This window comes from Micrasema longulum, unplaced genomic scaffold (assembly GCF_059751315.1).
Source record: "Micrasema longulum isolate JH-2025_06_02 unplaced genomic scaffold, ASM5975131v1 h1tg001945l, whole genome shotgun sequence".
NCBI lineage: Eukaryota > Metazoa > Arthropoda > Insecta > Trichoptera > Brachycentridae > Micrasema > Micrasema longulum.
Window position 1 is genome coordinate 1 of NW_028279119.1, and position 18,060 is coordinate 18,060.

At 33.1% G+C, this 18,060-nt stretch overlaps 1 protein-coding gene across 1 annotated transcript; it reads left to right on the top strand.

Annotated features, from left to right (window-relative positions):
* Positions 1–7: 7 nt before the first annotated feature.
* Positions 8–11,346, top strand: LOC148273460 (kynurenine/alpha-aminoadipate aminotransferase, mitochondrial-like). The gene is made up of 6 exons (XM_088238687.1): positions 8–144; positions 1,510–1,770; positions 3,293–3,472; positions 5,506–5,712; positions 7,565–7,745; positions 11,173–11,346. The coding sequence occupies exons 2-6, from the start codon at positions 1,618–1,620 to the stop codon at positions 11,190–11,192; spliced, it is 741 nt and encodes a 246-aa protein (XP_088094813.1). The 5' UTR covers positions 8–144; positions 1,510–1,617; the 3' UTR covers positions 11,193–11,346.
* Positions 11,347–18,060: the final 6,714 nt, after the last annotated feature.

The following is an 18,060-nucleotide window of genomic DNA, read 5'->3' on the forward strand; positions in this document are numbered from 1 at the left end:
TACGACCCACCAGATTGGGAACACAAAGACATCATAGTTACTTCTGGATCCCAGGATGGCATCTACAAGTCCACCGAGTTGCTGGTCAACAGAGGAGACCCCGTGTTAGTTCCTAGTCCTTTGTATTCTGGAAATCACATTGTCGTAAGTAAAGAGTTATTTTAATTCTAAAAATGGTCATAATTACTTTATCCACTTTTAATAGTGCAGAAAATACAGAGATTTCAATCGCTTTGTGTTTTAGTATAGCAAAGAACCAACAATGAAGAAGTTCAGTGTTACGGGAACATTAAAATAAAAAATATAATTTCTTAGCGCCGTAAAAATTTGAGCATTAAATTCGAGATTTCTTGAAAAACCAACTGCTTTGAATGACGCCGAGGTCCCTAGTTCTTCCAAATCATCCAATGATAGAGTGCTGGGATAGGTTTATGAGAAGCCAACTCGCCAATGAGCAGAACACATAGAGACAATCAGTGGTAATGCATTGAAGATGTTGAGATTCGTTCTGCGTACTGCTAGGGTTTTCGAAAATACCCGCGTACTGAGAACTCTTTACAACTCCTTGGTGCGAAGTAGACCCGAGAGTGGCTCGATGATTTGGGGGCCACATGAACTGAAGTACTCTCTTATGATAGAGAAAATCCAAAAGAAGTTTCTGAGATATCTCTACATAAGAGAGCGCGGGTATTATCCTTGGCTCTACCCGACCGAGTTTCTCCAGGGTATGCTTGGCTATAACAGTTTAGAGACTAGAAGGAATGTGTATTTGACTACACATTTTTATCGATTGTTGCGCGGTATTGTCGATAATCCTGAGATTATGATGAGCATTGGTTTGTATGTTCCTTATAATTACCTAAGACAGCATCAGCATAGATTGTTTCATATTCCGATATACAGGACCAACCTGTCGATGGTTATGCCTGTTGAAAGAGCTACTGCTATGCTGAACAACATCGCTTTGGATATTGATTTGTTTCATGTATCCGAAGGGGTTTTCCGGAGCAGGATTCTCCTACTACTTTGACATGAATCTCTTTCATGTATTTTTTTTATTTTTTATAATATGTACGTATTAAATGTATGTTTGTAATGTATATGTTATATTTAAATAAATGAATTGAATTGAATTGAATTGAAACTCACCGAAGATATCTTGTGACGTCACACGCGGAGTAATTTCAGCTACAAAACTTTAAAAAATAATGGCGCTGGTAATACGGTACACAAAAATGTTTTTAAAACATTAAATTAATTTGATAGTCTATTGATAAATAAAAAGACCACTCAACTTCGTTGTTATGATTAAAATTAAAACATTCTAAGACACCCAAAAACTGCACTGTTGACTAAATGCTTTAACTAACTTATTAATGTATTTAACCCAAACGCGTAGAAGTTAGAATTAAACATTTGAAATACTTAATAACACAGACTTAACAATACGTATTATTAATTATTAGAATAAAACAAAAATAACCAAATGTTTTCACTGCATTCTTTCAGTTAAAGCCGTACCAGCCCAAACTACTTGAGGTAAGACAAGATAAGTTCGGGTTGGATCCAGAAGACCTTCGAGATGTCCTGGAAAAATGCAGAAGGAACTCGTTCACAATGCCGAAAGTCCTGTTTGTCAACCCAACAGGAAACAATCCCACTGGAACAGTCATTCCTAATGCGAGGAGGCAGGAGATTTATGATATTGCCTGTGAATACGACTTTCTTATCCTTGAAGATGATCCATACCATTTTCTGTGTTTTGCAAAGGTGAATAATTCATTTTGTCCTCTTGGAGAACCACAGGAAAAAATATTTTAACGCTTATTTTGTTATTATTTTATTTATTTATTAACGGACATTGTCCATGTATACAATTTATAATGCTTAAATATTACAATAAAAGAATAGTTTAACATATAAAAAATAAAAAAATAAACATTGACAAACATAAGGGTCATCGAGACAAGATCTGGACTATTTATTTAGTGCTCGTTTAAATCGTTGTAAACTTGAACCAAAAAAGTCCAGATCTTGTCTTGAGTTAACAACACGACAAAGACGGGTCATTGGAGAATCAAGGCCATAGTTTGTTCTATGCTGATCGATGAACAGTACTTTATTGTTTCTCAATCTACGAGTCGGAATATTGAATTTTACTTGTCCCAGTAATGATGGAACATCGATTATACCATTTAGTATGCCGAACATATATGTATTTGGAGTCAATATTAGTTCTACGTTTTTGTAGACTAGAAATATAAATCTATCATTGACTCTATTTCAGCATAAGAATAATTATCTCTCTAGTTAAAAATGGAAATCACATTTTCTTAACAATTTTACATAAGGTGGTTGATAGGTTTCCTAATTTAGGTTTAAAAATAAATAAATAAAAACATATAATACATAAGCCCTGTAAATGCCTTGACTTCCATATTTCCTTATTTAAGATATTCTCCATACCTGTTGTAATTTGTTAAAAATATATATTTTTTATAATCATTGTTCAATAAGTCCATTCATATTTACTACACATTGTCGCATATATAAAATACTCACACTCACATACACATATAACACATACCATCACATAATATATGAATATATATTCACCCTCACTAACATGTACAATAATATCACTGATACACTAAAACAAGTACTTAGCATAAATATTATTATGTTATAATAAAAGTTATCCCCATAATGTCATTGAGACACATTTTATATATAAATATATCTACCGACATATTGAAACCATTGTATAAATTCTAGAATGTGTTTTGTTTTTATGAAAAAAATAAAAATAACAGGTACAATTGAAATAAAATACAACTACAGAAAATTAAAGCTAGGACAAATAAATAAATAATAATTACTACCTCAAGACAAGATCTAGTCTATCTAAGTGATTATTTGTATCACAAGGACATAAATATAAAATGAATTTATTTAAAAATAACAAGAAACGGCGTTGTAATCATGCATAAATGTTTAATAATAATTTTTTAATGACTCGTATGAATGAATAAGTAAATAAAAATATTGAAAATACTTTCAGTTCATTTTGAATAATAACCTGTATTAAATACCATAATTACCTAAACAAATCATTTTTATCGTAAGTTCACAACCTTATGACCTCAACTTTGATTTTTTTGTGAATGGCAGGGTGACATTTGTGTACATCAAAAAAATATTTTATAAATTACAATAATCTTCCACCAAGAAATGATGTAATTTAAATATTTTTTTGAATTGTCTAATTATACATCTTTTTTTTTTATTGCAGGAAGAGCCGAAAACATTTTTATCCTATGACGTGGAGGGCAGAGTACTTCGGTTTGATTCCTTATCGAAAGTATTGAGTTCTGGACTTAGAATTGGGTGGGTTACTGGACCAACTCCTCTCATCAACCTTATAGAACTCCATATGCAAGCTTCGTATTTGCATAGTTCCACTCTTGTGCAGGTGTGTTATCTAAATATTATACTTATTACATACTTATATTTTTGATAATTAATTTTTTGAACATGGTTGTGAATAAGAAATTATTTTATTTTACAACTCAACTCAACTTTGATCTAACAGAAAGGTTTAGATGAAAATACCTACATAAACTATGTACAAAAAATACACGAAAATAATATATAAAAATTGTTTTCAAGAGATGCCCACCCTATCTTTTTTTAAATCGATGTTGAATTGATTCAATATTTTTGATGTGAATACATAATATGACCTGCCATTGGGAGGTTTAAGTGGCCACTTTACACACTGTGTAACATTCACCATTCTGCCCACATTTGAACATCTTTATTCCTTCAATTCTTTCATCTATTGACGTTTTTGAAGTTAAAGAGCTAAAACCTTTATTTATGCGGGTGAGATTCATCTAATTGAATTATACCACCTACATACATACTAGGCAACGCCTGAATTTTTTATTTGTTAAATATATATTTTTTTTAATATTGTTGATAAATCCACCTGGTCCATGAAGAAGTATAAAAATTGAAAAATAAAAATTTCAGGCGTTGCCTAGTATGTAGGTGAAATAATTCAATCAGATGAATCTCGCCCGCATAAATAAAGGTTTCAGCTCTTTAACTTCAAAAACGTCAACAAATGAAAGAATTGAAGGAATATATATGTTCAAATATGGGCAAAATAGTGAATGCTACACAGTGTGTAAAGTGGCCACTTAAACCAGCTAATGACAGGTCATAAGCCCTGTACATGCCTAGACTTCCATATAACCTTCTCTAAAATGTTCTTCATCTGTGTTATAATACGTTAATTTTAACAGCTTCTTAGGTAGTTGAATCCAGTCCTTCTACAAAAATTTGGACAAAACCAAAATACTGTTTAAGTTATTATATGATGTTTGTATTTCAATTAGGTTTCTTTACCTATAGTTTCTCGTTTTTTTTTTGTTTACAAAAAATAAATATTTTCATTCTTACAATTTTTTCAGCTATTTGAATTTTAGGGGCGCTTTTAAATGAGCTGTAAATAAATCAGGAATCAATAATGGTTTTCCATTTGGGGTTGAATGGGGTTCGAATCTCGGACCTTTATCCGGGAGTCCGCAACGCTAGCCACAGGACAACAACCTGATTCGATTTGGTTTAATTTAACCAAAATGATGGCAATATAAAAACATATCGATAGAACCTTTTATCGTTAATTTGTTTGCTAAAATGATAACAAAATATATGCATACACGTTAATTAGATTATTATTTATCGTTATAAAAGTGAAGTTCTGCCATTGACCTCTGGATCGAACAAAGCAGACTAGTCGGGGTTACATATATAACCGGTATTAAAAATAATGATAATAAAAAATCTCTGCTAACCATAATATACAATTGTTATAAACACAAAATAATAAAACAAAGGTTTACATACCTCAAAGTCAGACTCATTGCCCTTAGCGATTTCTGACGGTCTAAGCAATAAAATTGAAAAATAACAAAGATAGAAATGTTACTTTAAAAAAAAACGTTAAAAAAACAAATTAGTTATGATGCTTAGTGCAAACGTAATTTACGTAAATTTTAAGTATTTTTAACTTGTCCAGATGTAAAGTTTTGGTTTACCTGACCAAGTCTAGTTTTTCTTGGACATTCTCTCCCCGAACGATACTATTATGAAAAAATAATTGCTAGGATTGACTAAAAAAGCCGAGTTCAAAATTGTTTGATTCAAACATCTTTAATGATTTTTCTAGATCCAAACCTTCAATGATTTATATCGGGTTGTGATCTTGTGGCTAGTGTCTCGGATTCTCGGACCAAAGGTCCGTGGTTCGAATCCTACTCTACCCCAACTTGATTCCCATTTTCTAAAAGTGAGTTATTTACAACTCATTGAAAATAACCCTCAAAATGAAATATTTGGGTTATTCATAAGAACGCAAATATTCCTTTAAAAAAAAAAACTTTTCTATTGACTCTTTATTTCTAGAGTTTTACCCGGACCCTTTTTATCCTTGTTTAGATGATAGCAGCCCGGTTGCTGGAAGAATGGGGCCCCGAAGGTTTGCAGACCCAATTGACTAAAGCCCAGGAGTTCTATCGTCACAAAAGGGATATTCTTCTCGGTTACATGAACAAACACCTTACTGGGCTAGCAGAGTGGGAGTCTCCAGAAGCTGGGATGTTCATTTGGATCCGAGTGAAGAACGTACCTGATGTATACGACATGGTAAGCTTCGATTTATAGTCTTTGGAACGCCTGAGATCAGAGGAACAAAAGGGCAACTTGCAGATCAATATTGAAATAATTGCCTTTTGGGAATTCGACACGGAAGGCAGCCTTTGATAAGCAGTCATATATCCTTAAGTATCCAAATTACTCACATTACTTGCCAGAAAGGTTTCAATGACCGAAAACAGGAAGAGATTCGAATGAAGGTTGCGGACGAACAAATAAACATTCAAAAATTATATTTTTTGCCTGTTTTTATGCATTCTTGATAAATAAAACAAGCTTCGAAATTTCCAAAAGCATGAATAATTGGGAGGTATATTTATATCTAAAGGTGACCGTGAAATTTGCAAACTGGTTTCTTCTTGCCCCGATGCCGAGTAAACGAATTGGCGTTTTTTTATTTTCTTAAAGCCATTTTGTTGGTGAGATCACCCTTTATAGAATGAACCCAAATTCTGTGAAGAATCGTAAAAATTAGAGCAATGGCGGCCAAGAAATCAAAAACTTCGAAAACTTGTTATTTGTGGTTAAAACGGTATTAAAAAAGGTATGCAGACATAAGTTTAATTTACGTAATTCATCTTTGTATTCAATTTTTAAAAAAAGCAACTCGATATCTTTAGTCGTTCTTGAGTCCTCGCGGCAAAACTAGCGGAAAATGATGTTTTAAGGAAAACGCAGTCAAAGTTTTGAAACAGGATTACGGGCACTCTGCCGGCCGTGCACGGCTTTACATTTTTGGCTCTCATGAACTCAATTTTGCGAATATAGATTTGTTTGCTCCCAAATATTGTATTACGGCGGTATTATTGGTGGCCTCCATGGTGAAGGGGTCAAGATGCTTGACTTACACACGGAAGATTCTGGATTGGATTCCCGGAGAGAACACGAAAAAAATAAATGATTTTTCTCAAGCCTGGGTGTTTTGTGATGTAATTCACTACTGTAATGAGGAAGTTCAGTGGTTTTTGTTATATTTTTTATTTGTTAATAGACTATTAAACTAAGCCAAAAAATATTTTTTTTCATTTTTATATATCGTATTATCATTATCACAATTTTTTAAAGTTTTGTATTTTTGAAATAACTCCGAGTGTGACGTCAGAGGTTCATTTCCGTTTATTCTCATTCAGTTCTTCCCATTGGTCCAAAAACGACAAGCAGACCGGAAATCTTCCATAGCTCTCAGATCATAGGTTGATTCATATGAACCAGTGACGTCATTCTAAGTAGTGCGTTTTTACTGAAATATTTTTTATTCTTTTTTCCGTACATTTTCAAGAAACTTTATGATACAATTTATTGCTTTAATTATTACCCCGCGCAAGATAACGTTTTTTGTATCCAATTTACCGTAAGGCTGAAGTTCCTCATTGGGTATCCTGGCCTGTTGTGGTGCAAAAAAAAAAAAATAACCGATTATGCAAAAAACCAAATATCGATTTTTTCGATATTTCAAATCTTTCTGGTCTCCTTAAAAAATTAAACTTATTGACGCTTGCGTTCTCCTTGTACTGACATTTGGTTGAGAAATTTTTGTGTTCCCAAAAAAATACACAAGTTATCAGTGACACAAAAGGCTATGGAAAAGAGAATGCTTGGTATTTCACTAAGAGACAAAAAACCAACGTATGAATAAAAATAGAGCTGAGCTGGAAATATACTCAGAACCATAGACTCTACATGGACTTTGGCTTAATGTAACACGACGTTACAGCACCGTTTCACGAAGGATTTTTTAGCATGGTCTTTTAAAAGTTAAAATATTAATTTTGAATCCTATAAGATCCACTTCGAATTGCCTTACTGATCATTTAATTTCATTTATTGTAACTCTTCTTTGCAGATTGTTCGAAGGGCGTTCTCCAAGGGGGTGACTTTTGCCCCTGGCCACGCCTTCATGATGTCATCCACAGCTCCCTGCCCCTACCTGAGAGCCACCTACAGTCGCGCCTGTCCAGCGGACATGGAGGAAGCTTGTATCAAACTTGCGGAACTCATTAGAGAACAGCAATTGGAACAAGCAAGTATGAGACTTTATCATTAATTTCTTTATTCGCACCTTATGATACTGCTGCAATAATTGATGTACCGAATGGCACTGAATCGGTACTTCATTGCAGCGAATCAGCCACATTAAGAGCTCCTTGTTCTCAACTGGATTCAATCTAAAAGTTAAGGAGCCTCTTTTTAGATCCGTGTATTGCAAAAACAACTTTAAAGCTTTAAAATGAGCTATTCTTTGTTTTCAAAAGATTTGCGTACTAGCCACATTAAAAGCATCACTTTTTAAAGTCTTGTAGCCTTTTTTCCAGATCAGCATATTACAAAATCTAAATTTAAGCTTTAATGAACATCTCATTATTTTTTTCTAAATATTATTTGTTAATAAAAGATTTTTCTGTCACCTTCAATCTGATTTTTCCGATTCTGAGCGGGGATTAATTAATTTTATTCACTATTTATTTATGTTACATATATTAAAACACGATTACGCTTCCAGTGTAAGTTCAGGGACAATGAAATACTTCTGTGGAAAATCAACTTTTAAAACAAATATTTGATGTTATTAATGTCTACCTTCCCGGGATTAGAGCCCAACAGCATCGCGGTAACCACTGCCCAACGAGACAGACATTTTTCCACTCGATTTCCCTTTTAAGGATATTTACCTGAGAGCATCTTTCTTCTTCGCAGTCTCAATCCTGGGGATTGGTTTGCAGTAAAGTCCTGCATCTCGTCCTCCATTGGTCTTTATTTTCTGCAGCCCTCTTTAGCTCGACATATGAGGTGCAGTTTAAATCTTCGCACACTTGCTCAAAATATTCCCGTCAGGGGCGCCCTCTATAATTTGTCCCCTCAGCCATTCCCTCTATGATGTCGTGCAGGAGACCCCTATGGCGCATAATGTCGGCCACATCCATCGGGCTCGCTTCTCTGAGATGGTTTTGATTAGTTGCTTACATTCTTCGAATTTGTTAATAACCTAGTCATTAGCGATGTGGTCTCTCCAGAAAATTCCTAATATTTTTCTGTAGCACCACATCTCAAAGGCCTCTAGTCTTTTTTTATCTCTTTCGGTAAGGCACCATGTCTCACAACCGTACATCAATATGCTCCATACATATGTCGCGGCAAGTTGCTTGCGGAGTTTTAGTTTGATATTATTCGACTCAAAAATCTTTGATTTTTTGTTAAACGCAAGCCTTGCTTGGCGTATGCGGCAGTCGACTTCTCTTTTTGTTCTCCCATCCCAGGTGATCCCGCTTCCAAGGTACACAAACTCTTTCGCGTTTTTCAGAGTTGCTCCTGACATTACTATATTCATTCGTTGCTCATTACGTCCCACAGTCATGTCATTACTTTGGTTTTGCTCTTGATTATTTTCATATAATATTTGTTGAGTCAAAAACACTCGTCCGGGATTCTGGTTCTATAAACACAGAACTGTACTCTTTATTTACCTGGACATATATTTATTATACATAAGGCCTAAGCCAATTACAACAATTACACGAAGAAACATAAGTACAAGAAATGAACCAAAAGAATATAAAACTATGTAGCAAAGACAAACAAGGGCAAAACAATATTAGTATATAATATAATCATAAAAACGAAAGACAAAAGACTTCGAGCTAAACCATGCCGATCCAACTTCATCCTACATTGTTTAGTCTCGAAAAGATCAACGAAAAGCCGGAAGATCTATCCAAAAGAATTTATAAGTATTTATTTTTTTTATAGAAAAATAGACAACCATGTCCGTGTTCATGTCCCAACACACCGGTGTTCGTCCCGGGGGAAACATTTTATGTCATTTTAAAACTTGTTTTAAGTACATATTTATCAACATCATTCCTTTTCCGCACCTAATGGTGTCTAGGACACTGAATTGATACGCCTGTGCAGCCTATCTTGATCATTTTTGTGAACCAAAGGCAAGACGATCAGTTTTACTCTTCAGGCGCCACTTCAGAGACTGTAAAATAGTCAAGTGTAAAAACACATTTTTTAAAACTAATATTTTATGTCATCAATCTCGGGAATCGAACTCGAGACCTCTTGCTTGGTAGGCAAACGCGCTGACCACGACACAACGAGGGTGATTTAAGTGACCTTAATAAAATAAGTGTTATGTAAATATAAGATTACAAATATTATTAACACCTTATTTTTTTTTTATTCAATCGGATATTTAGTAACAATACTAGAGCCAATTAAAAAAATTCACTGTTTTTATTTATTTATTCAACTTTTTGCACATAATGTTATTTATACATTGGCGGGCTTATTGCCAAATGGCAATTTCTTCCAACCAACCAATGAAATAAAAGTTTAATTTTTTTAATTCAAGTTACAGAACATATTCAATAGAAAAAATATTAAAAAGCTAAAGATATATAAAAATAGAAATAAACGTATTTGTTTATAAATTACCTTAAATCAAACTATTACTCAATGGGAAAAAGAAAAAAAAAAGAAAAAGAAAGGGAGATTAAGGAAGAGAAATGATATGTTTCTTCAGACGTGATTTAAACAGAAATAATGTAATAACGTCTTTGATGGTGGATGGGAGATGATTCCACAGTCGAGCCGCATGGACACTATGTGAGTTAGAGAAGAAAGAGGAATTGTGGATGGGTATTAAGAGAGTGCCTTAAGAATTAGAACGAAGAGGTAAACCATGAACTAATAAGCGTTGAAATTTTTCACGCAGGTATATAGGAGCGTTAGGACTATGAAGTACATTGAACAGAGTGAGAGAGAGTGATAGTCTCTCCGCTGCCTAATTTTGAGCCAATAATACATAAGAAAAGAGTTTACGAAATCGAATGTGTGCGACGTTTGTATTTATGTGTGTGTATATTGTATATGAATGTGTGTGAATATGAAAGGGTGGGGGTGCGTGAGTGTGGGTGCGTAAGTATGTAAAAAAAATGTAATTCAAAAAGGGTATTTTTATTGAAAAGGGTATAGTAGAGAACATTGTTAGAGGTTTGACTAAAATGAAAATAAGATAAAAAATAGTTCATAACTACTTTCAATTTTTTTTCTAAATTATTATTTTTTTAATTTATCTAAAATTACATAAAGATAAGTCGATAAGTCTTACGCTTCAGATACTAGTCCAGAGACTATAAAATATTAAATTGTAAGAACACCTTTTTAAATCAATATTTCATGTCAACCATGTCGGGAATCGAACCTGAGGCCTCTTCCATGGTAGGTAAATGCGCTGACCACTACATTTCGAGGACGAGAAAATACATAATATTAAACAAAGTAAGATCATATTAAACGTACAAACAAAAATAATTCCTATTTGGCCTGATCCACTCATTGATCCGTGCGCAACCCACCTCCATTACCCATTTCTCAATAGCAGCTTTATAATTAGAATAATAACAAATTATTTTGTATATTGAATATAAATATTTTTCTTTGTTTCAGATTTCGTTCCTATCCAGTAATATAATCTGAACCAAACAAATCCACAATTAACCAATCATCATAAGACATTATAGTAAATATGCATAATTTAGGAAGACATAACAGTGTTTTATAAAAACTATTTTTTCGCTGATTGTATTTGATTCAGATTTGTTCAACTTAAAAAAAAAAAAACAGTTTGCAAGGAGTCTGGAAATTGTGAGAAAGATTTAAAATTATAAGTAAGTATGTTTTTTTAATATAAAACCGCATTTCAATTTTTGAATATTATTACCCACTAAGTTTTATTTATAAAATGATACAGGTTATCATACAACGATTAATTAAAAATAATACTTTGATCAACCTTTTCGAGAAGGGGTTGTAGATGTCTCTACCCTTAAATGTGTCATTGGCCAGTTCAGTGACTTTATCCATGGTGTAATATTAATTATATATTTATTTATCTATCATATAGTAAATTATGTTGTTACCGAATACGGAAGTATATATTTTTTAAACATTTTAAAAGTATTTAGGGTCTATGAAATACTGTCGAGTAAAAACATTTTTTTTAAGAAAAATCTTTTTAAAATTTATAATTTTAAATTTCTGTAAAAACGGTCATTGCATTAACCACGCCCCTAATACGTCAGGATTAATGTCAATTTTCAACTTTGTCCCCAACCATTTGAATTTTTATAGAACATCGTCACGACGTCACAATTATCAATGCCAAAAGCGCCGCGTTTTTCTAGTGACATATTTTTTAAAAATTTATTTTTTAAAGTTATATATGAAAACATTTCTCCACAATATCCATATTGATTTTGAAAATGCAATGAATTATTCTCAATCTATTTTATATATTTTTATTGGTATTTGTAGTATGTGATATTTCCCTATTAACATAATTAAAAATTACATTGATTGTAAACAAATTATATAAAAATGAAGAAATTTGATGGATGTAAAAAATAAAAGATTTTAATAATTTTGTGTATTTGCTTATTTTATTTTTATGGCGAAAAAGAAGAAATTTTTTTATGCATAAATGATTTTATAAAATAACATATATTCAGTGGTAGGTCCAGGGGTCTTCAATTTATTGAATCAGGTGACAAAGTAAGGAGTCTAAATCTTTTTCAAAATTCAAATCAAGTTTGAGTAATTGGTTTCATTGAATAGGAATGGGTCACTGTGATAGAATGCGGAATAACTAGTGAATAGCCAATATAAGATATATGATGTAAAATATAATTTTATTATGTGATTTATTTAAATTTATTATTTTGTATTACAATAAAGTCTGTCATATGTAATTTGTATTTCAATTGAGTAGGGGAAGGGAGGTCACAATCGGAATATGGGGCATAACGGAACATCCAGGAATACATACAACTACAGTTCAGACAATATAAGAAGGTACTTTTGACAGATTACAATAGGGTTGTGGCAGTCTTTTTTCTTTCGATTTTCGATATCAATTTTAAATCATTTTCCGTCAGATGGAGTAAATAAAAATGGGTTTTCATGACTAAATATATATTAATACGTAATATTGCGACGTCAAAATTATCGTCGAATAATTAAAATTAATCGTATTGTGAACTACTTAAAATGAACACGCACCATTTATTTATTTATTTATTAATTTACACGCCCTACGGGCTTTTATATTTATTTTAAATACATTTAAGTGCAGCAGTAAAACATAGGTATGTACATTTAGTTAAAATTAAAGATCAAATAAGAAAAATGAAAAGATACAGTAATAAGTAAAAATAAGGAAATGTACCAACATAGGTATATGGGTTTATAGAAAAATATTTAATAATTTTACATAGAAAAACATACACCTGCATACATACACACACACACATATACATACATGCATGTGTAAATATATTTACAAATATATGCACATACACATACAAACTAAAAAATTAAAAATTAATTAAGTTATATTTTCATCCCTTTCAAAAACCATCACTTTGAAATTATCAACATGTTGCATGTTATAAAAAATAATTTTATAGCGTAAACTAAAACCTAACGGAAAAAAATAATATTAGAAAATACATTTCGTAGTTAATCTGGGCGTTGAACTGTTGTACCTACAGTTTAATGGATTCGTGTTTATTGTCATCTAGCGGGCAATAGCAGTACTATTCAGCAATAAAAGTTTATGTCTATTTCCGCTAGGTGGCAGTAGCAGTAATGAACGATAATCGTGTAGAAAATAATTTCCCGCCAAAACGTTGCATTTTGACGGAAGTTATTAGAAATTCTCTGTGCGGATATTACTTGTGAAGATTTCCAATATAACTTTATTACAAATAGCGAATTATTCAACATTTGAATTTCCTATATGAGTTTGCAAGTACTGCAGAAGGCAGATCTCTAGAAATATCGCGATAGTAAAAGTAATTCTACAAGATAGATACCAAAAAACATTCAATGACAAAGTTCAGTGGTCAATTAATTTTTTTATTTGTTATTCAGAACTAAGCCAAAAATATTTTTATGTGTCGTATTATCAGCGGTATGATTTTTTAAAGTTTTGTAATTTTTAGATTACTCCGCCTGTGACGTACCAAGTGAACGTTGTGCAGAAGCAGCCCACGAATTTGAAAAAAATTAGATATTGGTGTTATCGGGTGCAGTAAGATCAATTTCATGTTCTGCTAAAAACAGCCAGGCCGCTTTTATACAAAAAACTGTAATAATCAGATTCTGAAATTTGTGTCGATCACAAAAACGGCATTTCTCAATTTGCATAAAACACCCACAGCATTAGAAAAATCTTACGGTTCTTTAAAAATTATTGGAACCGGTCAAATACATAATTTGATTCTTGTTTGTAATAAAAAAAGAATGTTTTCATTGTTTATCATTTGTCAAAGTCAAAAACACTCCAACTTTTGTGTGTGTAAATTTTATTGTTAACGCCTTTTCACAATGGTGTTATTATTTCAGTTTCACTTTTCTATATCTGACTGCTTTCTGTATAACTACGTTCAAGTTCTTCCGTTGGCTTCCCGTTAAACGGAAATCTATCATAACACTATCATTGGTTGATGAGTAAGAACTTGAGACCTATTCTTTTTTATTTCTATTGAGACGGAGACCTGTCATTGGTTTTAATTAAGGAAATGTGGATGTTCGAACATAGGTAAAATGGTTTATGTTACACAGTGTGTAAAATGGCCACTGAAACGAGCCAATGACAGGTCATAAGCCTTGTAAATGCCTAGACTTCCATATTCCCTTCTCAAAAATGTTTTCCCTCTCTGTTGAAATAAATTTAAATATGAACAACTCCCTAAGGAGGAAATCCAGTCAGTCTGCAAGCATTTGGACATAATCAAACATTATTGAAAAAATAATTTAATTAAATTTAACTTGAAAACATTATGAAAAGATAACATTTTAACTATAATATTGCGATTATTAAAATACTGATTTCGTGGGAAAAAAAAGAAAAATTAAAATATGAAACTTACGTAAATATCAAACGAGAAAGGCACAGAAAAGTAATCACTGTCTCTGACGCTTGTGGTGCGTCTGGCATCCGGGTGTGTTCTAGCATGTTAAGGTCGGTCGGTGAAGAAGTGGGTCCACTGAGTTATGGAGGGCGTTCTTGCTTCGTTTCTGAGAAGCACCGTCATCTCATATTAGAGACGTATGCAATATTCGGTACATCTCCTGTATTACTGTTCCAGCGCCAGTCCATTGATGGCGAAATATTGCAGTGTAAAAAAACCTTTAAAATTAATTTTTTTTACAGCATATATAAGTTAGTGTTTAAGAATTTATTTTTAGGTACATTACATATAACCACCCTCAAACCGCCCTTGAAACTGTAGCAATTGCACAGAAATCTTTAATCCGAGTAATTAAAAAAAAAACATTTTGTTATCCAAGTGACTTGCTCTTCAAAGAATTCAGAGTACTGAATATTATTCAACAGTATATATTGAGAACGGTAGTGTTTACACACACAAATAGAGACATTTACCCAATCGTCAACCACAACTATAATACAAGATACTCTAATAGGGATCTGATACTAAGTGAAGGGGTCAACACTGTTCTGGCATCGAGACAACACTATAACGTAGGCAAAAAGGTCCATAACCTTTTGCCAGAATCGTGGAAAGACGGGAGTGTTGTCAAGTTGCGGAAGGTGTTGACCTCGCTCTTTCATGACATTGGTCGTAGGGAGTCAGAAAAGTTGATGCATGCCACGGATTGGAGATTCTTACTGGATGTCGAAAATAAAGTATAAAAGTAAGGAATAATTAAAAAAATATATTTATAGATGGCAACCATAAAGTTTCGCATAAAAACATGTCTATGTTTTTATGAATGTATGTATGTTTATGCGCATGGATGTATGTATGTGTGTGTGTATGTATGTGTATATATGTGTATGTGTGTATGTATATGTATCAAAATGTGTATACGAATAAGTTTATATTTTATTTGTCTGTGCTCTCTAATAATTTGTAACTATTTTTATATATTAGAGTGTTATTGCCTATCTTGGAACGTATGTACCCATGTTAGCTGGGCAAAGTGAACGTTATATTGTATTTTGATAAAAGGTGTAAATAAATAAATAAATAAAATAATCCAAAATATCACATGTTGTTGAGTAAAAAATTTATATTTTTTTATTCTTGCAACTCAAATCCTTCTTAATTCAAATTGTTGTTGTCCTACCGTCCTGTGAACAAGTCACACTGTGTAAAATGTTACTCTGACAAGTCTTTATCATATACCTGCGTCTGCGTACTTCTGACAAAATGAAACGAGTGTTCCATAAACACTAATGTTAATAAATATTCGTATATAACCACTTACCGACTTTTTTAGTTTACCGGTTTCGAGACGTACCCGTCTCTTCGTCAGGACAATCACTACACTAACATGCAAATACTTAAATACGCCTCCACCTTCACCGTCACCGTAGTATACATATTAAGTACTTCCATAATAATCTACATCAATCACATGGAGAATTACAGAGATGCGAACGCCACCACGTCTAAACATGCATTAAGCTTAATTATTTTTTTAAAAATCTTTTATTGAAAAATTGGTCGGAAACTGTGAGGGAGAGAGAGTAGAGGTGGGGTTACCCGAACTGGGCTCTACTGAAAAGTGATTTGATTATTTATTAAGGGAACATAATTTTTTAGGCCTTTTTAAGGTGAAAGTAAGTTGTTATGTACTAATATTTACTAACATTAGTTAAAATGTTTGACCACAAAATTAATGCTTTAAACATAAATAATATGATCCATGAACGGCTTTAAACATAAATCTCATCAACATCTACACGATACCGGTGTCTGTGCAGTTAAAAGTGAAGCGCTTTATAAAAGAAACAAACGGAAGAATTTAAAGGTGCGTACCATTTATATACAGCCCACAACATCCCTTCTGTTATCAGTGTACAAAGCCTGAAAGGTAATGAGCTAAACAAGCATATTTATGTATTTACAACAGGCGTAAAAAAATGCGGCGAATAATTTTATCACGCTAGCGATACATTTTTCTCACTCAACGTTGATTTCCAGTTCTGGAAACCAACTGACAAGTCATAACTTGTCCAAACTTGACACCGACTATCTAAATGGATCAGACTATTGAACTTATTACTTGAAATTAATGTAGCGTCACCAGTTGCTGCTGCAAAAATAATTCATTGCGTTTTTTAATCTGGTAATTACATAGAATTTTCAATTTAATTCATTGGGTGGGGGAGCATTAGAACTTCATGGGCTTGCCATTAAAAAGTTATCTTTTGAAATGACTTGAAATGAAAAAAAGAACATTGTTATCTCTTCGTTAGTCGTGTCGAGTAGGTACTGACTCCGTGCTAACTGAGTACCTACGCCTGCAACGGTCCTAGCGACGCCGACGGAGGTAGGTACTAGGTACGGGAGGCTGTACTAATCGAGTTTTAGCGACTCTTGACGTCAAATTAACGGCAAGCGCTAATTGGGCGCCGTTGCCATTTTAAAAATGGCGCCCAACGAAAAGACCTTCGCGAAGTCGTTACGGGGTAGCGGATGGCTAGAAAACGAAAGACAGCACATTAAAAATTTTTTTTTTTAATATATGTATATAAACAACTTTTCTTATCAGCCCGTCTCAATTCTCTCCACTGCTGGATATAGGCCTTTGCTAATTCTTTGATTTGCTGTAAACACTCGCATCTCCCTTTCAATTCGCCTCCTAAGCAGAAAGACGAACATTTGATTTCTAATACATAAAACAAACCAACTCAAATATTCAAAAAATCATCGAAAAGTTTTCAACTCAAATCCTTCCCCCGAGAATAGTCCAGTTCTAAACCGCTCTCTTGAAAATCCGTTTTTTTCCTCGAGAGCTTAATATATTCCTCTTCTTATCAGCCCATTTCTCTCCACTGCTTGATATAAGCTTTTTCCAAACGTTCCCAGGTTTTTCTGTCTTGGGCACTTTGTTTCCACCCATGTCCCGCGAGTTTGGCGATGTCGTCAGTCCATCTCGTCTGTGGTCTCCCTACTTTCCCTTCATTTTCAAAGGGTCTCCAATTTTATTCCAATATTAGTATTCAGGGGGTCAAATTTTAAAGTAGTTGATGGCTACTCTCACGTTAAAATTTTGATAAAAGAAATCGAGTGAAGACAAGTCCGCTTCGTAGTATAGTGATTCACGTATTTGTCTACAATTATTGAGGCCTGAAGTTCGATTCCTGGCAGGGTGGACGTAAAATGTGTCGGTTAACATCAAAAATGGATATATCCAGACTAAGCTTTTTTTCACAAAGAACACTTTTCTGAAACTGATTATTACTATTCGACTAAATTGTTATTTAGACTATATGTAGGTCTGACGTAGGTAATAAAAGTA

Coding starts and splice junctions, on each gene's coding strand:
- LOC148273460 (XM_088238687.1), top strand. CDS start 1,618: ATGCCGAAAGTCCTGTTTGTCAACCCAACAGGAAACAATCCCACTGGA. Junction 5,713..7,564: donor TACCTGATGTATACGACATG/GTAAGCTTCGAT, acceptor TCTTCTTTGCAG/ATTGTTCGAAGGGCGTTCTC. Junction 7,746..11,172: donor ACAGCAATTGGAACAAGCAA/GTATGAGACTTT, acceptor TCTTTGTTTCAG/ATTTCGTTCCTATCCAGTAA.